Genomic DNA, 24,462 nt, shown 5'->3' with positions numbered 1-24,462 from the left:
GGTCCCTTCAGTTCATGTATGTGGCATCCCACTCCACATCTGGTCTCACTTAGGTCTTTGGCCTAAGCACATGTGAAGTATTCTATAGAGGCAATTTGTGGGAAGAAGGGGCATCAGCCAACAGCTCCTCAAGGTTGGGCAGTATCCCCGAGTCCTTAAATGTCCACTGAGAAGAAGGATGAAGGTTTGCATTGGTGTGTTGGGAGTATAGCTCTGTATACACACAGCCAGAGGTTCTAAGCTGTGTACAGAGTGATTACCAGGACCCTGGAACATCCTCGAACTAAGCAAAGACCAGGTGGAGGGCAGAAGGTTAAAGAACTATGCATTGAAAGGAAGGTGTGTGTGTGTGTGTGTGTGTGTGTGTGTGTGTGTGTGTGTGTGTGTGTGTGTGAACTCTAACTGGTACAGCTGCTTTGAATAACACTGGAAATTTTTTTTTTATCAAATTAACCATATATTAATTATATATCCCAGCTGGTCTACTTGCAGGCATTTACCCAAGAGAAAAGAAGACATATGTCCACATGCAAACAGTCAGAGAAGACTCACTCATAACAGAACAACTTAGATGTCAACCAGAGGTTGTATGAATGAAAATTGGGTAACACACAATGGGACACAGGTATCTTCTCCAACATGGGAATCTCAAAGAAGGAATCTCCTCCAGGAAAGGAGTAAGACACACATGGTATAACTCCATGTGCACACATGCTAGAGAGGCAGAGGGAGTCAGGCATATGGCTCATGCTAGCAGTCCTCACACCTAGGAGGCTGAGGCAGGAGGATCATCATTGTGAGTATGAGGCCAGCCCAGACTAAAAAGCAATTTCCAGGACAGTCTAGGATACAGATCGAAACTCTGTTCCAATAGCAACATCAAAGCAAAGGGGAGGACAGATGACATGGTGGGTGCCAGGACAAACCAGAGGGTGGAGGGGTATGTGGCACTTTGGGGTGATGCAAATGTTCTCACCTTGGCCGTGGGTGATTTATCTATTGAGCCAACCTCTGAAGGTGCAATCAGAGAGGGTGAATTCTGCTATAGGCAAATTGTGCTGCAGTCAGTGTGAGTCTGTGTGATGAGCTCTTTCCTCACCTCAACCCATCTTCTACATAGATGGTGCTCTCACTGCCTCCATCTTGGTCAAGGCTGTCCTTCATATTTACTCTAAGCCAGTGCCGAAATATGGATGCTATTGGATGGACACACACACACACACACACACACACACACACACACACACACACACAGAGAGAGAGAGAGAGAGAGAGAGAGAGAGAGAGAGAGAGAGAGAGAGAGAGAGAATATCTCTAGTCTTCTGCTAGGAATAGTCCAAAGCACTGAAAAGAAAAGGAACGTGTCTACAGCAATATGAACTACAACAGCTAGCCAGAGGCATGCGGCCTTCCACTGTGTGCCCAGCACTTGCTTGGCACTCAGTTGTATTGTTGTGATCATAGCATGCATTTTCTAAATGTGGCCATCCTGGGACATCAGCCTGACGCAGAGTAGCACTGATCTGCAGCCAGATCTTTGGAGAGGTGGCTTTGGGGACACATACAGCTCTCTCCCAGGAGACAGACATACACATGCCTCTGATTTTGCACAACTTAAAACCTAGCAGGTGACTCCTCACACTAGAAAGTGATCAACAGCCCAGAGGAGAAAGTACAGCATTTGACACACTGACTTTTTTAAGGGAAAGGGCGTTGGTTTTAGCTTACATTTCCAGGTTACCTCTATAAAGGCTGGAAGTCAAGGTTTTGGGAGCTCAAAGCAATGGGGATCATCATGTCCATTGTCATAAGAGAGCCTTCAATGCCAGCATTCAGGGACACACGGACTTCTAACAGGATCCCAGTGGTAAGAATCTGAAATGCAGGCTTAAGATTACGTCCCACTAGGTGGCGCCCGAGGGAAAGGCGAGAGTAGGCAGACCTGGAAAGCTGCCTTAAGAATGCATGTGACCCTATAGAGCCCGCAGTGCTTTCTATAGACGAGGGCACACACTTCAGATGACCTCATTAACATATAGGTCTGAGTGGAGTAACTGTGTGCAGAGCAGCAGACTCTCTTTCTGCTCACACAGGTGTGGTGGCTGGCTAGGGAGGAGGGAGAAGCAGAGTCTGTGGTTCAAGGAGTGTGAGCTGTCCACGGTCCTGGAAATCCCGGTAGGCCTCTCCTCCAATGCATGCCATTTAAAGACTATCTTTTCTGTTGGCTTTCATGTTAGTAGCTCTTCTCTAAGGGCAGGAGTACTCTAGTGATGCAGTTTCTGGAAGCCTTAGTGGTTACTCACTTTGCAAAGCTAGAGTGTGTACACGGTCGGTCCCAGAGACAAGGAATCTTCAGAAAGGAAACACGCCGAGCTTCAGAGGAGCAGACCTACCTGGGTGCTGAGACTTCTCCATGTGCTTTCCTAAACTTGCTAGACCTGGTTTTCCCATGCAGTAGGCTTAACTCATAACTGGGGACAGGTCACCAAGGACTATTTAGGAGGCCATGAGACACGAACACTTAACATCTGTCTTCATTTTCCAAGAGAAAAGCAGCCACCCATTCAAGGCACAATGTGTTTGACCTTCATACCACTGATCCCTCCCATGGTCCACGTCTGCAGGACCCCACACTACATGCAAACCCTTAACTGGATGTGACCCTCTCATCTGCACTGTACTTCATCAACCCCATGCAGAAGGGCTAAGTCTTGCTAAGAGCTTATACCATCTCTCTTATGCTCAACATCTCTGGACTGCTCTTATCATGCAGAGAAACCACACCAGGCTGGGTTCAAGTTACTCATTCTCCAAGCAACCCTACAATTCACCCAACTCTGTAGCTCTCCACATACCATGGCTGTGCACTCGCTCCTTCCGGCCAGCACGGACTCCCTGTAGAAGCCAAACTTGACAATGACCTTACTAGGCCCCAAACACCTCTTCATGGCTTATTGAGTAGAATAAACTATAAGAAAACCCACTTCACCTTGAGTTGCACACAGCTCTCTCTCTTCTCTCTTGATTTGGAAGGAAGCTTTGTGTATCAGAATCAAGACCATACTTGGAGTTCCTTTGTCATAGAGATACACAGATTGGTATCTCTGTTCAAACAAAATTTTAAGTTCTCAAGCACAGCAGCCAAGCCTGGATGTGGTAGCATCCTTCACTGAGGCTGAGATAGGAGGATGATGAGTTCAAGGATAGCTTGGACTACACTGTGAGACCCTGTCTCAAAGATTAACAGATGACCCAAAACAATGCCCCCATCTGAGCTCTGTTGCTCATTGCAGTGTTAATGATAATGTAGAATTCCAACAAGTATTTTTTCTGAGCTGTACTGTGTTTCTTGTCTTTAGTTCTACAGAAGCCGGGGGGGGGCGGGGAGTGGACATTATTCTCCCCCACCCTGTCTCCATAAATTTGGAAATCAAGACTTATGAGAAGAAAGCAGAGCTTGGCTAGCCAGTGGGTTGAGGGCTGGCCTTACAATTTTTGTCACTAAAGAGCTTCTGTGAGCTGCTACATACTCTCTAGGGAAGACTGCTCTCCTCCTGGTACCCACTTCCTAAATAAAGTCCGTGTGCACCCTAGTCTACAAAGGGAGAGAGAGAGCCTCCAAGCAGAAGGACCTACAATCTTCTTGAATACATCATAGTTTAAAAAAAGTCAACTCCAATTCTAAAGCAATATAGGCTTTGTACTTGAGCAAAGTTAGGATGCTGCTATCCACAGCCCATCATCTAAGTAATTCCTCTGATACACATTTTAGCCTTCACTCTATATTACTGTTCAGTTTGTCAGACCCCCCAAAGTGCCACTGCTTCCTGGTGAGGGGGCTGCCCAACTTTATTGAACTTATTTCTGTTGTAGTATCAGTTGGTCTTTTTGTTTCTTCAAGGGATTGTCAGGATGACCTAATTACCCTCGCTGTTCTCTCTCTCTCTCTCTCTCTCTCTCTCTCTCTCTCTCTCTCTCTCCCTCTCTCTCTCTCTCTCTCCCTCCTTCTTCCTCTCCCTCCTCTCCCTCTTCTTCTGTCTCCCTTCCCTTCCCCTCTGTTCCTCTCCCTTTTTGGTACACACACACACACACACACACACACACACACACACACACACACACACACACACTTTTAAAAGGACTAAGTCCAAATTCAAGGAAAGCATCATGACAGAAAAATGTTGAAGAGACAAATTGTACTAAAACTTGTTTGAAAACATAGCTAACTATTCTTTTTCAAAAATGACTATTTGCTTTTCTTATGTGTCTCCGTGTGGTTATGTGCAAGTGAATCCATGTACGGGGAGTTTCCCCAATTGTCTGATTGGCTAAATAAAGATGGCAGAAGCTAATCGCTGGGCAAAGATATGGAGGTGGGTTTTCTGGGTCTCAGAGAGGAAGAGGGGGACACGATAGAGAAGGAAGTCCTTTTCAGCCAGGGAGATGGGCACCATGTAGCCTGGTTAGTTCAGGTTAGACCTAGTGGTGGCCTCTACCACCAGAAGAATTCCAACCTAGGATAGCTGATGAGGTTAGGACAATAGATTGTGTCATCTGGTTGATTTTAAATGTTAAAGTGGTCTGGTGTTTTCCATTTGAAACGATTCAGGTGGTCAAGGGAGAGGGTGCAGCCACGTAGCAATTGTTGGCTGTCTGCAGAGCTGGCCACGGGGGTTGGGGGTTGGGGGTTGGGGTGGAAAGTCTGTGGAACAAGATCCAGGCATTCTCAGGAGGACCGCATGGCAGAGCAGCATGTGTGTGTGGCAGAGCCAGCCAGAGGAACGGGCAGTGGTCTTGGGAAGCAGCACAACATGGCTGCAGCTATTCTCTGAATAGCTGGGATCTTGAGTAGCTAGCAGGTGAGTGGCTGAATAGCATGGGGCTGAGTGAGACTAGGGTGGTCATTGGCAGCGTGGTGGAACTAGCCTTGAGAGGTTGAAAGAGCTCGGGCAGAGAGCTCTCTAGAAGGAACTAGCGTGGCATTTTAGAATTACAAGCAACAAGTACAAGTTCCCAGCAATGCCAGAAGAGGGCATCAGATCCCTTGAAGCTGTGTTAACAGATGGTTATGAGCCTCCCAATGTGGGTGCTGGGAACCGAACTCAGGTCCTTTAGGATAGTAGCGTGTGCTCTTGACCACTGAGCCATCTCTCTAGCCTCAGCATAACTAATCCCAAGTAGAGAATATCGTGTGGCTAATATCCACTGTAGAAAGTTGCCTTATTTAGTGGAAATTCTGACATAAAAACTTCTAGTGAAATATGCTATGTTAACCTTTATTTCTATTTAAGTAAACACTGTGAGTAAAAGGCCTATGCCCTTCAAGAATAAAGTCTTTAAAGATCTTGGTAAGTGAAAGACACACAGACCTGCCCAGGCACTGGGATGCTAGATAAATGTGGGCCCAGCTGTCTGAAACCCCCACTGTCGCTTTCGCTACATCAGTTCTGCCTGACTCCAGCAACACAGGTCCAAAGCACACAAGCTAACCACATGGAGCAGAGATGTGCAACAAAGCAGAGACAGTAAGGCACCCTCATCCCCTCTGTTTCTGAATTAGGAAGGACACTAAGAATTAGCGGGCACTGACACTCATTTGACTCTTCTGTGGCTAGCTGAAATTTCACATTGTAAAGGACAGAGCCTTCCATACTGAAGTTGGGATGGTCTCTGGGTGACAATGCTGGAAGGAAATGTGGGAATTTGTGGGAAAAGCAGAGATCTGCATCCTCAGAATTATTAAGGGTAACTTATCCCAGCACAGTGAACCCCTGTCACCCTAGCACTTAGAAGGTAGGGAAATCAGGAGCTTTGTAAATTCAAGATGGCGGCTGTGTAGAAAGCTCATGGCCAACTTGGGCTATACAAGACACTCTCAAAAATAAATAAATAAAACAAAACACAATAAAACTAAGGGCTGGAGAGATGGCTCAGTGGTTAACAGCACTGGCTCCTCTTGCAGAGAACTCCAGGGTGGTTCTCAGCACTTACATCTATTTATCTATTGGTGCTAACTGTAACTCCAGGTCCAGAAGATCTGGGGCCTTCTGACCTCCAAGGGTACTAGGCATGGTGCACACATATAAATGCTGGCGAACATCCACATACATTAAAAATAAATTAATTCCCCCTAAACATAAAGAACAATGTATTTTATACATGAATTATGTAAACTTAAATATTTTAATAGAGATATTTTGGATTTTATAAGGTAAATGTGTTCACCTTCTATTAGAACCTACTTGGAACATAGGCCAAAGATCCTGGGCTGTGTCGTTCCCTGCCACCTGCTGGAGGGTAAAGGGGTCTTTTGAAAGTTGAGGTTGCAAAAGCTGCAGGCTGAAAGGTGGCTTAATTCAGAGATGCCCGTATCAACAACCCAGATGAGGCTCCTACAGCACTGGAAACTGACTAGTGCCTGAATGCCCACCAGGGATCTTAGGACAAAGCAGAGAAGGTTTGGGAAGACAGAGCGACAACCTCCAGTCCCAGAGTGGGCTGAAGTGAAGACAGGGCAGGATGCTGGCAGCGCTGGAGAGCGGATATCTCTGTTTTGCAGGGTGACATCAGACCTGCCTTTGAATTCCTCCAAAGGGGTGACATTAGGAACCAGCCAGCCCTACACTGAGATCCCAGCCGTGAGGTGCCACAGGTGACTCAGCCTCTCTGGGTTCTCACTTTTTCACGCTGATAAGAATGCCTACAGCTTAACATTTACCTCAGGTTCAGGGGTCAAGACATGGAGCACAGTGCGGACATTACAACTCTCTTCAGTTCCAAATACCTGGACTCTGGGGAGAGGCTTCGGTCGGGAAAGCGCTTACTTTTGTAAACCTGAGAATCTTAGCTGGATCCCTAGAACCCTGTTTAAAAACAACTGGGCATGGTCCTGCAGGCTTGCAAGAGCAAGGCTGGAGAGACGGGCACATCTCTGGGGTTCACTGCCTACCTGGCAAGACAGTAGGCGACCTTGTCTCAAGAATACAAGTGGGGGTTGGGGATTTAGCTCAGTGGTAGAGCGCTTGCCTAGCAGGCGCAAGGCCCTGGGTTCGGTCCCCAGCTCCGAAAAAAAGAAAAAAGAAAAAAAAAATACAAGGTACACAGTGGCTGAAATTGATTTCTGGCCTCCACATGCACGCTCACACATGTGCACACACACATACACTCTCACACATGTGTACCCACAACACACACACACACACACACACACACACACACACACACACACACACACACACGAGTGTTGGGCTCATGTAGGAAGTAAATGGTAGATAGCAAGGCTGTTAGTGGATAAGCCCAGAGCTTGGCCTTCTCCATCACCCTTAGACTTGCGAGCTGCTTTCCCTAAAACTCGTACTCTTGGAATCCATTTCTCCTAAATCCTCCTAGACGCAGTGAAATCTTAATTATGTCAGGTGCAAACTGTGTGTGGAAACTTGAGTTTTATAAATTTATGTAAGACGGAACGAAACATCCAGCACGTCCTTCACATCCATTGCTTCCAGAGTAGGGGATGAGTCTCAAGGCACCAGTTTATCCATGGGTGCTGTGACCTCTGAGGATGTTGTCTGCTTTAAGGTAAGTAGGGTGACTCCTATCTCCTGAGCCGCATCTGAGTTTCTACTGCGATATGCTTTAAGGAAAGATTCTGCGAATAGTGGCTTTTAAAAGATTTATTTTAAGGGGTTGGGGATTTAGCTCAGTGGTAGAGCGCTTGCCTAGGAAGCGCAAGGCCCTGGGTTCGGTCCCCAGCTCCGAAAAAAAGAACCAAAAAAAAAAAAAAGATTTATTTTATTGTTTTAGATTGTGTGTACATAGGTGTCTATGTGTGTATATGCAAAGGACAGGTGCCCACAGAAGCCGGAAGAGGAAGCTGGATGCCCTGGAGCTGGGAACTGAAGTCCAGTCTTCTGGAAGAGCAGCAAGTTCTCTTAACCTCTTTCCCCACACTACAGGCACGTTCTCTCCATGTCCAGTCACTTTCAGTTTCTTTGGTTTAATACTGTGAAGAAGCCAACAGACCCTGCAAACACATTTGTTCTTTATCCCCACACAGGCACCTCTTTGTCTGAAGTGCACATGAAGTTATTTCCACCACGGTTTTTTTTCCTAAGGACGTGCTGGCATTCTAGCTAAGCTTAGAGGAAAACAGACTGCAGCGCTGATAAACACTCACACTGTGGCTAAAGCTCTTCCAGAACAATGTGGTTTATCAGCTCCTGCTGTTTATTGAAATTTGCTGGGGAAATGTTGTCTCAACTCAACATTTGCAGAAGCTGCAGGACAAGGCTGACAGCTCAGATCTATCTCTTCCAGAACACACCCTGAGAATCTATCCTTCTCAGTGCTTTGTGGTAGAGAGAGCATGGAGGGAACGGAAGAGACAACGGGAACTCGGGACCAAGATGCCCAGAAAAAAATGATGGAGACTCCGGGATGGGAGGGGCAGAGGGAGAAGTAGGGGGGGGGGAGGGAGAAACACCACAATCACTCCTGCTTCCTAAGGTCAGTACAGATGCTGGCTCTTAATCTGAAGCAAACACTTCACCAAACCTTACTGGTGCCCTGTGGTGCTCAATGACAAGGCAATGGGTAATTAATGAGATGTGCCCACCTGGAACTGAAAACCTGCAAACACCCCTGGTCCCACTTTCCCTCTCATGTGCACCCTTGGACTGCAAGCCATGTACTTCATAGTTTTTACGCAGGGTCGCAAAGTAGCACAGGCTGACTGCAAAAGTATGTGTAACTGAGAATGACTTTGAACTCCCAATCCTCCTGCCTCCGTGTTCCAATTGTTAAGATTACAGGTCTGTGTCATCGTGCCAGGTTTATGCAATGCTAGGATTAAACTCAGGGCTTCATTAATACCACAGAAGTAATTTGACAACTGAGCTGTGTCCCTGGCTTATGCACTTTTTCAAGACCAGGTAGGCTTAGCAGTATTATTCAAGGTCACGCAACAGCATGAAGCTGGGTGGTCTGGTCAAAAGCACTGAGAATTTGCTTCTGGGAACACAATTACACCAGGGAAGAGCATAAGCCACAGTGCACACCATGCCTTGGGCTGCTGCACAGAGCCAGCTCTTTCTACTCATGGCCAAGACTGACTGGTTCATTGACTTTCCTGTGTCAATGCATTGCGGGATCTATGACTGCAGTGTCCATGCTGTGCCACAAAGCTTTGTTTCTGAAGTCATGTGTAGAAGTAAGAGGCTTCCTTCCTGGAAGTGAGGAGAGAACCCTGGAGAGTGGGTTCCCATGGGCTATGTATACCCGTGAGGAGGCACAAGTGGTCGAGCTCCACAGAGACAGAGCAGGAAGAGGAGGCAGCTTCACAGAGGTGTCTGCTGCTGGACGAAGTGACCTCTGCTAACTTAGATCTGTCGTCAAAGGGAGAGCTCTGGGGCTTTCCCATTCTGTGGGGCACTCTTCCTGCCCTGAGGGCCAGGGAGAGCCTAATGTTCTCTAACTTTGTTCTGCAGATTTCCAAGGGAGAGAACAAGAAAGAACCATCTTACCCGTGAGGAATTTTGCTCAGAACATAATATCCAGTGTGGGAGTGCTGGTATACCTGCAAGAGAGAAGAGGAAAAGCCAGCGTTGAGACAAAGCCTGGGGTTCCTGGTTCTCAAATGTCTGAATCCTAATAAGCACCAAAGGCCACAGGCAGCTTATGCAGAGGCCTGCTGCTGGCAAAGCCTTGTTGACGATTTGCAGGCCCTGTCTGCATTACTTTGACCATTTCACCAGGTTTATCAGGCAGCCAGAGGCTTGACATTATCTCCATGGTTACCTAGTTACTGATTAAATTAGGAGTCTGTATTTCCATTTAAACTAATCCAGCACAGAACTAATGAGGGCACATGGTCACTGGAGCTCACCCGATATGGTAAGAAAGCCCTGCAGGACAAAAAGACCTTTGAAGTTCTGAAGTTCTAGCAAAGTATGGCTAGGGCTCCTTTGGGGCCTCAATGCTGTGCCTGCAAAAAGAAGCAAGGAACTGGAGGCAAGGTAGGGCACACTGTCTACCTCCTGTGCAACTTGATGGACATCTTCTGGCTTCAGAGAGTGGTAAGCTAGGGCACACTGCAAGAGGGGGGGTCAGAAACAGCTGGCATTTAAAACAGAGAGACTAGGAAACAAACAGTTTCTAAACTTCTCGAGCCCCCAGATTTCAGAAGTCTCTCTCGATCTCCTGAGGCAGGAGAGTATTTCCAAGCCTATGAACAGTAAAGAGAATTCAAAGGGATGCCTAAGAGAAAGGGGACACAGAAGCTGAGGACATGTGAGCCTGCCCTGCCCGGCTCTCTGCAGAGCCCCTTCCTTGTAAGGGGATCTGGTATCATCTCTAGAGTAAAGAGAAACATCATTTCACCTCCATCTTGCACCCAGAGACTCACGAGGGCAGATGCCCTGGGCAAAGGGGTGCCCAGCAGCTAGCACATAACGGCAACTTTTTGAGGATACAGATAGGTTTTTAGCTATGGGCTGATCAGGCCTTGCCCGTCTGCAACAGCCTCTGTCTCATGGATGCTGTAGAGGAGCTGGCAAGTCCACTGAGACTATGAATGTTTAGCCCCTAAGATACTCCCCAGGTTTCTGGATTCCAGAAAACAGAGGAGAAAAAGTTCTCATTCTGTCCTGCACCATGAAAGTTTATAGACTCAAGTTGTCAGACTCCAGGACATCAGGGGGATAGTGGGATATCCCCAATTTAAATAAAAGGAACACCTTAATAATGTGTATACCTTAACTAAATGTACCTTTCACCCCATCCTCAGAGTCACACATTCCTTCCCCAGGATGCTTCCCACACCTCTTGTCCAGGAATCAGAGACGGCCTGGCTGCAGACCACTTATCAATCAAGTGGCCTGAAAATATCGCCCTTCCTTTGAGACCTGCAAAAATGGACCCCACTTTGCCTGGTGGGCTTGAATGTCATCATAGCCCTTGTCATGCTGCTGTCTGTCTGTCAGTATGCTAATGCAATGTCTTGTAGGGTGGCAGGCTGTAAAAGGTACCCTGATTCTTGGTCAAGATAGGTTGAATCCCTGGGGGACCCTTAGGGGCGGCAGGTGCATTCCCAGCCTCCCAGGAGATCAGGGCCTTCTCATGTAGCTGCAGACACTCACAGTCCCCTGTAGGCAAATCAGTCACATAGTGCAATGCCCCAAGCCCCTCCTCCACAGGTGAGGACATGATCACAGGTCATGTAGGCTCAAGATAGATCAATCATAGAAGCAGGACCATGCCTCCAAATATGTAAATGGGGTCTTCCCAAGCTCTCAGGCCAAACCAATAGGATGTATCTACTGCCAGCCACTGACCCATCCAAAATCTGTATGTAAGAACTGTGTTCAGAAGGATTAACGGTGTGCCGGAATTACTTCATCATTGAGAGCTTCTGTCTTAGGAGTTGTAACACTGCTGCTTGGGGAAGAGCTCTGCTCTCCCAAAATAGCCACCCGAAGCTTCCCTGCACTCCTCGCTGGCTAGTCAGTCTCCTGCTGGCTCAACCCAGCCCTAGTAACTGAAGTGGCAGTGGCAGCAGAAAGAAGCAGCACCAAGAAGCAGCACCAGTAGGGGGCGCAGAAGAAGCAGTTCCCCTTCCCTGCCTAGGCTGTCCCCCTCGCCTGAACCCATGCACCTAGCCGGGCCAGAGATCTCCATGGGGAGGCCCCTGGTGCCCCACACTTACTGTTCCCCTTTAATCCCAAAGCAGAAACCTTTCACATAGTAGGAAAGGGGTGCAGGCGAAGGAAGACAGGGGATGTAGAATGCACTACATGGGGCGATGTGTGGTGGCTGCTGATGGAAGTGAGCCTCCAAAGGAACCAACTTCTGTTCCATCATTGTGGACATGGAATCACTCAGAAAAAGAGAAAGATTTAGAGATAAAAACAGTGCTTTAGTGCCAACCAGGCAGGTGGGACCCAGGCTGGCCTTTGGGATGGCAGTGGCTAGGTAGACACTGATCTGCTTAGAAACAACTAGCAATACTCATCAGCTCTTTATTATGAGCCCAAGTTCATATTGTCAACTGAAAAATCTAAGATAGCAACAGGTGAAGAAATATGAAAATGCCCTGTACATATATAATGCAAAACAGGCTCTTTTTCCTACTTAGGACCAATGACAGAAACTCATCCCTTGATTGATTTTTCTTTGCAGTCCTCTTTCAATAAGCCACCAAACGACACTGAAATCTTGCCCTGCAGATGCGCTCTAGTGGAAGCAGCAAGAGTTGAGAGACTAACAGAAAACACCTCAACAAAGACTATGTGAGAAAAACGCAAAGGGAAAGCTTTCCATTTTCAACTCTACATCTGCACTGCTGAGGAAAACTACACAATGGGAACGGACATAAAATACCTGGAAAAGAGAGGGATAACTATTATACTCTAGCAAAGATGCCTAAGTGTGTCTTTTTCCTCTCGTCTTCACTGGGACATTGCAACTCTAATGAATGTGTCTGACTGAGGTCTGAGGCTCTTCTGGGTACAAGTGACGTCAATCAAAGAATGACTAGGAAAAAGGGGAGGGGCCAAGAGAAAGCCTTCCATAGCTGTGTCCTGCCTTCTCCCCAGGGTGCTCATGGGCCTTGTTCTGCCCTTGGTGGGCCATGCTTGTCCTCCCCCTGGTGGCTGCCTCCCTACTGCACTGCTGTTCTGTGGTGCTGTTCTGCCAGAACTTTCTGTTGACTCATGCCTAATTTTCCCTGAGAACACAACATTGTTTTTCTTGCTGTCTGTCTGTCTTCTTTGTCTCCTGCACACATCTCCCATAGCAAAGGCCATGTAGAGGGCAAACACGCACACACACACACACACACACACACACACACACACACACACACACACACACTCCCAATATCCTGTAAGGACTTAAACACCCTTCTGTATTCCTTAACTTGACCTTCATGACATCTGTCTTAATTACCTTTCAACGGCTATGACAAAACACCATGGCCAAGACATGATATAAAATGAAGAGTTTATTGGCGATTGAGAGCTTTAGTTTTGAGCATCGTGACAGGTGACACGGCAGCAGGTCGCAGACATGCTCATCTGATCTAGAAGCCTGAAGTAGAGAGGTCACCCTGGGGAGGGCATGGGCTTTTGAAACCTCAAAGCCCACTCCCAGTGGCACACCTCCTTCAACATGGCCACACCTCCTAATATTTTCCAAACGGTTGGACCAACTTGGACCAAACATTCAAACATATGAGCCTATGGGGGCCACTCTGACCACTTTTTTATCCAAACCACCGCAGCTGTCATTGGAGCAGCCTTTCTTGTCTTTTTCAAATGAGGAAATGGAGTCTCAGAGCAACAAACCAAGTGGTCCAAGGTGTGACAATGTAGAAGGTAGAGAGTTTGAGCTTGGGGTCTACATGCACACCTAAGGCTATCTCTACAACAACAACATTGGAGACGCTCTCTCATCATCCACACCATCTCTGCCAGTCAGAACTACTTTATGAGAGACCCATATTCTCTGTATATCTAGAGCCATTGGTGGCTCTCTCTACAGACATGGAGCCCATTGTGAGTCTTCCAGCCACCTGGAAATCACCACTGAGTCTACAGTAAAAGTACTTAATAGCACTGATTTTTCTCTCAAGTGCTAAGGTCTATATTTGAGACATTTCCTGGTAAGATGGGACAGTGAACACCGGTCAATGCATTTGATGATCAGCTGGAGAAAGGTGTGTGTCAACATCTGGATCAAGAAATGGATGAAGTAGGTCACTTAATGAGGACTAGGGGATGAGACAGCATCATAGAAAATACCACAGCACAGGGGAAGTGTATTCTGTGAAACAGGAGGGTTTTACACATGTGTATACACACTCAGAGAGGCCAGATGTTCCTAGCACCTGACTATATGTCATGACCAAAATGGCTTTAGTTGGTTTTTGTCAGTTTATCCAGGAACTGTATATCAAACTATTTTCCCCTGAACTGTGAAACCCATATTGTGAATCCCTTACCACTGCCATATTTGAAAACTGTTTCTATATAGGAATTAAGTGAAGTAAGGTTGTTAGGGAGGGTGCGCATCCACTTTGACTTCAGTGTTTCTAGAAAGGACAAAGGGAGGGGCAACAGTGGCTCAGTGACACTTGTCTCACAAGCCTGAGGACCTGGGTTTGAATCCTCAGAACCTTTGTTAAGCTGAATATCATAACATACACCTGTAATTCCTGCACTCCCTTGATGAGATAGGAGCCAGAGACAAGAGAATTCCCAGAAGATTGCAGTTGGGCTGTCCTGGTACACGAGCAATGAATAGTAGAGAGAGATCACGTGTCAAGCAAGGTAAAGGCAGTGACTGTGGGCCAGGTTGTGGTTTTTTTTCATTCTCAGACATACACACACACACACACACACACACACACACGGGGGGGGAGACAGAGAGAGAGAGAGAGAGAGAGAGAGAGAGAGAGAGAGAGAGAGAGAGAGAAGAGGACATGGAGAGTCACAGGAATTACCAGGTGGGAAGAGGGAGGTCTCAATGGTGCATATAGAAAATGCCAAGAACCACCAGGTGTCACCAACCACTAGCAGCTGGAAGATACTTGTAAGGATTGTCCCCCTACAAGGCTTGCAGTGACATGCCCCTACCTACCACAAACCACGGTGGACTCTTAATTCACTAGGGCCAAGTGAGGTCATCTTCCTCAGCTTGTTCATTGTCATGGACCACTATTCACTTTTACATATATCTGGGAATGTGTATGTAGTCAATCAAGCCTGGAGTCCACAGGCGCCATTGATTAGCTACTGAAGTCCAGCTCTGCTTACAAGAACCCGATCACATTCACCGCTTTTGGAGGCAGTTACTCTCTGATAGTCGGGGGGATCTGCTGGTGCCCATGCCCGCTTCCTTCCTCCCAAGCCTATGACTGTGAGAGTTTGTGCGTCATATTCCCTTGAATTCTTTTGAATCTGACCTTACAACCTGAGAACAGAAGGACTTTTAGAACTTCCTTCATATCTATTCTGTAGACACTTGAGTGTTGTTACATCACACAGTGTACTCCACCATATCCACAGATTCAACCAAACGCAGTCAGAAGACATGTATGCATGGGTGGAACACACAGGTGGTGATTTCTCAGGTCATTGCCCCAAACAATGTAATAAAATACCAATTCATTCACCATTACAGTAGGCATTTTAGGTCATTTGGGGATGGATGGCTGTTCTAAATGTGTGTCTGTCGCTGTGATTAAATTACTAACGAAAGCAACATTAAGGGAGGTTAGGTTTATTCTTCTGACAGTTCCATGGTGCTGTCCACTGTGGTGAAATCAAGGCAGGGACTTGAGCAGCTAGTCCTGAGCAGAATGAGCATGAATATATGCTTGCTCAGTGTTTTTCTATTCCTACACAGTTCATGACCCCAACCCAGGGAGTGGTGCCACCCACTTTTAGCCTAGGTCTTCACTTATTAAGGAACATTCAAGACAATCCTCCATAGACAAGCTCACAGGACAACCTGAACTACACAATCCTCTATTGAAATTACCTTTGTGAGATTCTAGGTTGTGTCAAGTTGAAAATCAAAATTAACCTTTGCAATGTTCTAAGGAACCTGAGTAGTTCTTGCATAGGTCATCTAAAAATCCTCCCACACCTTTGTACATTGGAGACATTAGCCTGTGGGGATTTGGTATTCTGATAACCCTGAACCAATTCCCTGTGCGCATCCAGGCGTGACCAAACTCAATCTGAAAAGATACTGGGAGCAAAGAAATCAGTTTAGAAAGGTGATGCCTGAGCCTTTCCTGAGGCTTGAATGAAGGTCTCCCAGGGAACAAACTAAGAAGGAACACATTCGACAACTGCTGTGAGCTATTATAGGCTCCTGAGCATCCAGAGCCAGGCACGTTTGGGAAATCGACTCGTGCTGACAATCTGGAGGGTTCATGGAGCAACCTGCCCAAGGCCCGTAGCCTCCAGAGGGACAGATGGAGGTCAGAAAACAGGTCCCTGCCTCACAAAAAGCTTGATGCTCCAAAACCCAGAGGCACTGGGTCTTTCACGACTCTGCTGCAATCAAGTCTAGATTCTCTGGGCTGCATCTCAGGAAGCTTGCAGCCAGCCTACATCTCTTTAAAAGTCTCTGGGAGGAGATGTGAACTTTAAAACTGGAATTGGAGAGGGCTGGAAAGATGGTTCAGAGGTTGAGAGCACTAGAAGTTTTTCTGGGGAACCCTGTCTCAATTCTTAGTTCCCACGAGGTGGCTCACAACTGTCTGAAACTCTAGTCTTAGGGGATATGATATTCTTCTCTACTTGTCTACACAGGCACTACATGCATATGGTACATAGACATATAATCAGGTGCACACTAATACATATAAAATAAATGTAAAAAGAATCTTAAAAACTAAATTAAAAAATATGAAATGGAGAATTAGGATATAACTTAGTAGCACATGTAGCATATGTAAAGCCTGGGTTCAATCTCTTGGATCATAAAAGAAAAAAAAAGAAAGAAAGAAGAAAAGAAGAAGGGGAGAAAGGAAGCGTGGGGAGGGGCAGAGAAAGGAAGGGATGGACAGCAGTAAAAACTTAAAGGGTATATGCTATGCTAAGAGTCACAGAAGATAATTGCTGCACACAGAACACAGTCTGGCTGAAAAAACAAGGACCCCAGATAAAGGAAGAACTGTCTCAGAGGAGTAGACAGAGTAAGAGAGGACAGTGTCAACAGTCAGACACACAGGCATGTGCACCTCACCCCTCAGATAATAAATACATGGAAAAAAACAGTATCTGAATTAGCACCCAAGGCTGGAAGTAAGGGCAAGAAGAGTTACTGTCTAATGCCTAGAGAGTTCTCATTGGAGATGGTGAAAACATTCTATTCCTAGATGGTGCTGTCACACAGCACAGATTGTAGTGATGTCACACAGCATTGTGAATGTGCTTAAGGAGAACACAGAAAAAGCACACACTTATAGATGCTAAAATGGTACACACCGTTCTAGCTTCATTCTGTTGCTGTGGTAAACACCATAACCCAAAGAAACTCGGGGAACAAAGGGTTTATTTGGCTTATGCTTCCAGGTCATGGTCCATCACGGATGGAAATCAGGGAGGACTCAAGTATGAAGTTGAGGCAGAAACCATGAAGGAATGCTGCTTGCTGCCTTGCTCCCTGGCTCATGCTTACATAGCCTCCTCGTATTGCCCAGGACCGCCTGCTAGGAAATGCTCACAGCTGGTCTCATCCATGTTAACCAACAATCAAGGCAGTCCTTACAGACATGCCCACACACCGGTTTGATCTAGGCAGTCCTCCAACAAAGATCCCTTTCTCAGGTGACTCTAAGCTATGGGAAGTTGATGGTGAAAATTAACTAGGACACCCAACATGAATATATAGTCACCACAAAAGGCAGAAGAGAGAGAATGAATTTATAATGTATTTTTAAATCTGATACAGAATTAATGCTCATTTAAGAAAGATTTAGATGTGCCTACAATAGCAAAATCAAGGATTTAGCCAAGTATGGAAGTCATACACTAACATGACTTTGGGTGCTCCAAAGACTTCTCCCACTACTATTGGCAATCATATATCATTGGCCACTCACAGAATAAGTAGGTATAACAGGGAGGACCACCCACCAAGATGCTCCCTAAAGATTAAACTGCACTTATTCTTTTATTATTTAATAGGTGAAGGCAGCCATTAGCCTCAGAACTCTGTTAATGGCAAAGATGAACAGGAAGCTAAGCATTCTGAGACCTGGCTAGGTATTTCTCACCCTAAATCTCTCTCAAGAGAAACACTGAAAGGCCCTGGGGAATGTATATTTAAGTTATGGCCGTCCCTTGCTAAAGGGGAACTCCAGGTGACCTTAGCACCCAAGGCATGTCCTACTTTATGAAACCCACCTAGAGGGTTCTCATGTCTCTGTCACACTCAACTTCTTAACAACCTCTGAGGGCCAGAGGTGTGTGAATGATTACTCTACACACTGACATGGCCTTTGGAAGACGGCCATAGTGGCCATGCCTTGTCTGCTACCTCACAGTAGCAGGAGTAACACTGAGGGGCAGGCAGAGACATACACAGGTGGAGGGGGGCAATGGGCGCTGGTGCTTCCTTTGGAAGCTAAATGTCTATTCACCATGTGATCCAGAAACCGAGTTCTTTTTCCATGGTCAGTACTATGTAACTTCTTTTTTCATTGTCCTCCTTCACATGATTTTCTAAAACACACATGACTGTAATGAGATTTTCATATGTCCCTACACTGTATCTGACACATCCGCACCCTCCCTTCTCTCAACTTCATGCCCTCCTTTTTCTTTTACATCCTACTAGTTCTGTATATGTATACGTACATATCAATATATGTATTGCCCGTCTATTCAAGGGTGCGGCTCTATCTGCGGAACATGGTTGACAGGCCGAGGACCACACTCATTCTGATTCTCTCTGCCCAAGAAATCATCAGCTGTCAGCATCTACTCAGCCCATGAGCCCCCCGTTTTCATATTGAATGCTAACTGACTTGATCCCCAGACCAAGGTCTTGTATAGGAAACCATGGCTGCTGTGGAGTTCAGAAGACATTGCAGAAACAAAATTCTTAGACACATCACATAGAAATGAAACCGAGTCACATAAAAAGTCCTTTATGAGGGCTGAATAGAAGGCACAGCAGTTAAGAACACTGCTCTTCCAGAGGACCTGGGTTCAATTTCAGTGCCCACATGGCAGCTCGAAACTGCAACTCAATTCTCATGAGACCTGACACCCTTACACCAACGCACATTAAAAATAAAATTTAGTATATTATATACATATATATAATAAAATTAGGTACATTATATATAAAATACATATACTTATATAAATATTTTATATGAATTTATATAAACATATATGTGTATAATATATACATATTTACACACATATATGTACACACATATACATATACAACTCTTCATGAATGACTACAGAAGCATCATTTATAACAGCTCAGCTGAAACTGCCCAGACACCTGTCTACATGTGAGGTTTAGCTGCCTTCCAGAGGCATGAGATGTCATCGAATGATGCAAGGTACCGATGGAACAGGCAACAACTAGGGTAGAAATGGAGGGAATTCTGTAAATGGAAAGCCAGTCTTCAGAGGAACTTCTGTGTGGTGCTGCCTACAACATTCTGAAATGACAACGTGGTATTTGTGACCAGCTCCATGGTTGCCCTTGTCCCCCATTCTGTCTTGGTTGTAGGGGCATTTCAGTCTGTTTTGCTCTGCTGTAACGGAATTCCACAGATAGGGTAACTTGTAATGGTCAGAAACGATGGGTCACAGTTCTGGAGGGGGTTTCAGAGTCCACTTGAAGGTCTTTTGCATTGTCCCATGGAAGAAGGTGGAGTGACTCTCCAGCCATCTCAAAATACAAGTCTTAATGTTTAGAAAGCAATGTGCACGTGATGGCACGTAGATGTTACTAGACCAAGTCTCACAGGCAGTGACAAGGGCAGTTGCTGTCTGGGGATGTCGTTTGAGGGGTGGTACAGCAGCACTTCTCAGGAATGTCTATGAGACCAGGAAGTAAAAGGAGAGTTCTAGAAACAAGGCATAGAGTATCTCTCTGGGTGATCCGCAGAGCTTCAAGGTGTATTTCTTCTCTGTCCCTCTCTTCCTACTTCCCACCTTCCCTCCTCAGTGCCCTTTCATTTTATAAGCATCTGTGGCTTCTGGTGTGTAGAAGGTTTTTTCTTCATATCAGATATAAACAAGATGGCGTCCACTCCTTCCCAGCTCCTAAGCTATTGAGGGACAGTGACCCGTGTGAGTTTATAGCAATGTCTGTTATTTACCTGAACTGTCTCCTAGCAAAAAGACCTCACTTACCTGGCCAAGGTGGAATGAGCATGACTCACTGTTGCACCACTTACAAATCCTATGAGGTGGAAGCTGGGGCTAACAAAAGCTTTGACCACCAAGTGTCCGTTAGTCCTGGGCATGGTTAACTATGCGAGCCATCCGTAACACAAGGAAGGACGTGATTCCTTCTCTAGAGGGAAACCAGAGCCACTGTGGCAGAGGATGAACCTCACTTGTGTGAGCTTGGATTTTAAATACCACGTAAAGAGACAGCGAGAGTCACAGGCAAGATAGTTTACTGTCAAGTCTCACAAAGGTGAGGGCTGCATGTTGGAAGAGGCCTGACAGCTAAACTGCTGATGGTCAAGTGAAGCAAGTCTGTCAGAGGGATGGACTGACGATCAGTGAGCGCGCAGGAACAAGAGAAAGGGGCCCCCATAGAAATGTTCAGAAGAGAAAAGGAGGTCATGCAACACGACGCTGCACACACACACACACACACACTCACAGACACAAGCACACACACACACGCACACACACATGCACACACACACCACAGACACACCCACACACACACCACAGACACACACACTCACAGACACACACACACACACACACACACACACACACACACACACACACCACACACCCCACCTATACACACACACGCACACACACACACCACAGACACACACACACACAGACACACACACACACAGAGAGACACGCACAGAGACACACACACACCCACACACACACACACACATACACACACACAAACACACAAAGACGCACACACATGCACACACACACCTCACAGACACACACGGACACACACTCACAGACACACACACATGCACGCACACACCACCCACACCACACACACAGAGAGATACACACAGACATACAGGCACACACACAGACACACGCACACACACATGCACACACACACACACACTCACACACACACATGGCACACACACAGACACACACAGATGCACACACACACAGACACACACACACACACTCACATGCCACACACACACACAATGTCAAAACAATTGGGATTGCTTTTACTCGTATCTCAATACAACATTTGAAGCATCACTAACATAAGCTCTCAACAGCAAAGGTCAAATGCCGCCTGAAACCAAGAAGAGACTCCCAGTTAAAGAAACCACGTCTGCTGAAAGAAATGACACGTGACTTGTCAGAAGCGGGGCACCTCACAGGGTAAGATCTTGACGCTTCTCTATTTTCTCTCTCCCTTTCTTTTCACCCATACCACACCAGCAGGCAAGTTACAGCATCAGGTTCATTTTCTTTTCTCCTGGAGTTCTTTTCCACCCATGTTTCTGACTGAGAGTAATGCGCGGTCTCCTTAGGACTTCCTGTTAAAACCATGGTGAAGCCATTTGCAACTATCAAACTATATGTGGTTCTAATCACATGGCCTCACACATGCTAGCAAGCATTCAGCATTCTACCACTGACACGCACCTTGAACCTTTCTAGTTCTTTAAAAAATAGTGTGTGCGTATGTATGTATTATGTATGCATGTATGTATGTGAGAATGTATGTGTGAGTGTATATATGTATGTATATAATATGTATGTATGAGAGAATGCGTGTGTATGTATGTATGTATGAGAGAGAGAGAGAGAGAGAGAGAGAGAGAGCATTCACGCACTGGTATGGAGTACAGCAGAGGATGCTGGGTATTTTCTATCTCATACTTTTAAAACATGATCTTTCCCTGTACTTGGAGCTAGCGTGGCAGCCTGAGCAGTCATAGCAGCCCTTCTGTTCTTGCACTGGGTTATAGGCACGCAGGCCGCCTGACTCTCCACATGAGTTATGGGGATTTGAATTCAGGCCCTCCTGCTTGCCAAGCAAATGCTCAGCTAGTGGTTATGCATAGAAACTCAGAGCAATTGTCACAGCATGCACAACACCTCCGTAAGCTACAGCCTAAGACCTCCGTAAGCTACAGCCTAAGACCTCCATAAGCTACAGCCTAAGACCTCCATAAGCTACAGCCTAAGACCTCCATAAGCTACAGCCTGATCAAGTCCTGGCACAGAGTGGGGAGGTGATCATGAAGCCTCGCCACTGAGGTTTTACGTCTGCTTTGTTATGTGTGGACATAATGCTTGGGTCCTTGAGAATACTCTGGAGGAGTTGAAGGTTCTTTCTTTACCAGGCCATCTTCCAAAAGGTTTGCACATTTATAATTTTTGTAAGCTTTTCTCTGAGAGTGGCTTTCTGTGAGATTTCCCGCTTGGATGGCCCATGAAGGGAATTGCTTATGACTCTGCTAGTGTCAGGGGCCTCAGCTTCTCTGGACCAGGGGACATTCATGTCCTTGATATTCCCACTTAGAATCATGACCTGACGGAAGTGTAACTGGTCTTCCCCAGAATCAGCAGGCACATTGAATCTTCTAGTACCATTCCTTTTTTAAAATGAAGCAATTTATTCCTTTCTGCAATTAAACCACAGGGGTGAAGACCCTACATACTTAATATAAAACATTAACCTTATACAAATGATAAAACACTAAGTCAAAGGTTTCTAGACCTATATGACTATTAATTTCTACATGGTAAACCAGGATGCTTTTCTACAAAGCTGACAACACAGGGTATTTTCATTTCTTTCCTTTTCCTTTTTTTTTTTTTTTTTTTTTGGAGCTGGGGACCAACCCAGGGCCTTTGCGCTTGCTAGGCAAGCGCTCTACCACTGAGTTAAATCCCCAACCCATCACAGGGTATTTTCAAAATGTATACATATGGTATCAATAAAGCAGACTGTATTTATTCACTAACGGCAGCGGCAGCCTTCCGAGGCTCTACAGCTGTATGTCAAGGACAACTGATCCATGTGTGCACAACTTCACTGACGACATGCCCACTGAATACATACACACAGCAAAGCTGTCTTAAAAGCCCACGAAGCCTAACATGAAGTAGACTGCAGACACCAGAATGAGAAAGGAATATGTCATTCAAGGACTGAGGTGTCACCCATAGCTGTCTAATAGAGCAGCAGGCCTGAATATGAGACTTTGTTCAGTGACATCATAAGGACACGATAGGTACCCAACTCCCCATGGCTCCGGGGATTGATACCACAGGTTTCCTAATGAAGGCATTTTCTTTGAATAATGAGAACAGGAATCACAGTTTGTTTAGATTTAACACAGTTGCCCAAAGTAGAGAGAACTACACTATAGTAGTCATACAAATAAGATGACTATTGGTGTTCATAAATCATGGGGAAAATACTAAAGTGCTAAAAAGCAGTCAGAAGAAAAGGTTTTCTGTTGAAGAACAAGTCGTAGCCTGTGGCAACAGGAGAGGAGAAAATGCTTTATCTTCTTCAGAATGAAAGAAAATGACAGTCTAAAAATTTGCTCAAACTTTCATTTATATGAGGATGAAAGAACTAAATTGTTCATCAGCCACAGACACCCATGCAATGACTGTTAAAGGAGGCAAGCATGGGAGGAAGCTCTCAGTGATGAGCCGAGATGAATGGATATACAGGTTGAACAAAAATGGTGTGGAAACCAATGGTGACTATGACCACAGGAAGGATTACAAGATGAACTAAGTTGCAAGGACCAGCAGTACAGGATGTAAGTGCAGAGGAATTAGAGAGAAAAACAGTAGCAGAGAACATTCTGGAAATCCTAAAATCCCAAGTGAAGGTACAAAAGGAAACCAGGTCAGAGTTTATCTGTAACTATAAAAATTAGAGAACAGTTAAACTTTCAGCTGAATGCTTAAAACATGTCATATAGGAAAATATAGTTAAACTACAACAGCTAAGAAAGATGTAAGATAAAGGTTAAGGTTGTTCTCTACAAGGACCACATGAACTTTAGAGGAATATATGAGTAGGACTGAGAGAGAAAAGATAACACTACCCCAGGGATAAGAACATAATTAATGAACAACAAAGCAATTATCAGAAAACTACAACAACCCTGAACTATAGACGCTCAACAGCGCAGCCAGAAACAATACATAAAGCAAAAGCTCACAGAAGCACTAGATGTTTAAGATGCTGTTCTCAAAATCAGATGGGACAACCATGCTAAAATGTAGTATTTCAGGGCCAATGAGATGGTTCAGCAGTACCACTACCAAGCCCGAGGACCCACATCCAATCTGTAGGACCCGTGTGTTAGGAGGAGAGAACCAAGTCCTGAAAGCTGTGCTTTGACCTTCATAGGTGTACCAGCCCCCAGTAAGTAAGTAAATGAAGCGATAAGCATTTTGTAACTTTTATTTCAATGCTGCAGTTAAAATCTAGGGCACAATTTTAGAATAGCATTCAACAATTCTGAATTCATCTCTATGTTGGAAATTTATCAAGTATAGACCCAGAATGTCTCAAATGAAAGAAAATGACAGTCTCCTTCAGCGTGGGCTTTGATTGTTAGCATATGATTACTAGACATTTATAACTTTAATTTGTAATTAATCTACAAATTAGTACTTAACTAATTTATTATAAGTAATTTTAACTTACAAATTACATTGTTAAAAAAATCAATGTATCCTTTTGGTAAAGGGTCCCCAAAGC

At 45.5% G+C, this 24,462-nt stretch overlaps 1 protein-coding gene across 4 annotated transcripts in view; it reads right to left on the bottom strand.

The window, feature by feature from the left end:
- Dpp6 (dipeptidyl peptidase like 6) overlaps window positions 1-24,462 on the bottom strand; it is an 877,415-nt gene that overhangs the window by 180,229 nt on the left and 672,724 nt on the right. For all 4 annotated transcript variants that reach the window (XM_032907169.1, XM_032907171.1, XM_032907168.1 and 1 more), the window contains exon 6: window positions 9,522-9,574. In XM_032907169.1, the coding sequence (XP_032763060.1) occupies window positions 9,522-9,574 (53 nt within the window). The remainder of the gene's footprint in view (window positions 1-9,521; window positions 9,575-24,462) is intronic.

The sequence above is a fragment of the Rattus rattus genome, chromosome 6, assembly GCF_011064425.1.
Source record: "Rattus rattus isolate New Zealand chromosome 6, Rrattus_CSIRO_v1, whole genome shotgun sequence".
In the NCBI taxonomy this organism is placed as follows: Eukaryota; Metazoa; Chordata; class Mammalia; order Rodentia; family Muridae; genus Rattus; species Rattus rattus.
This window is presented reverse-complemented; position numbering and strand designations above follow the sequence as displayed.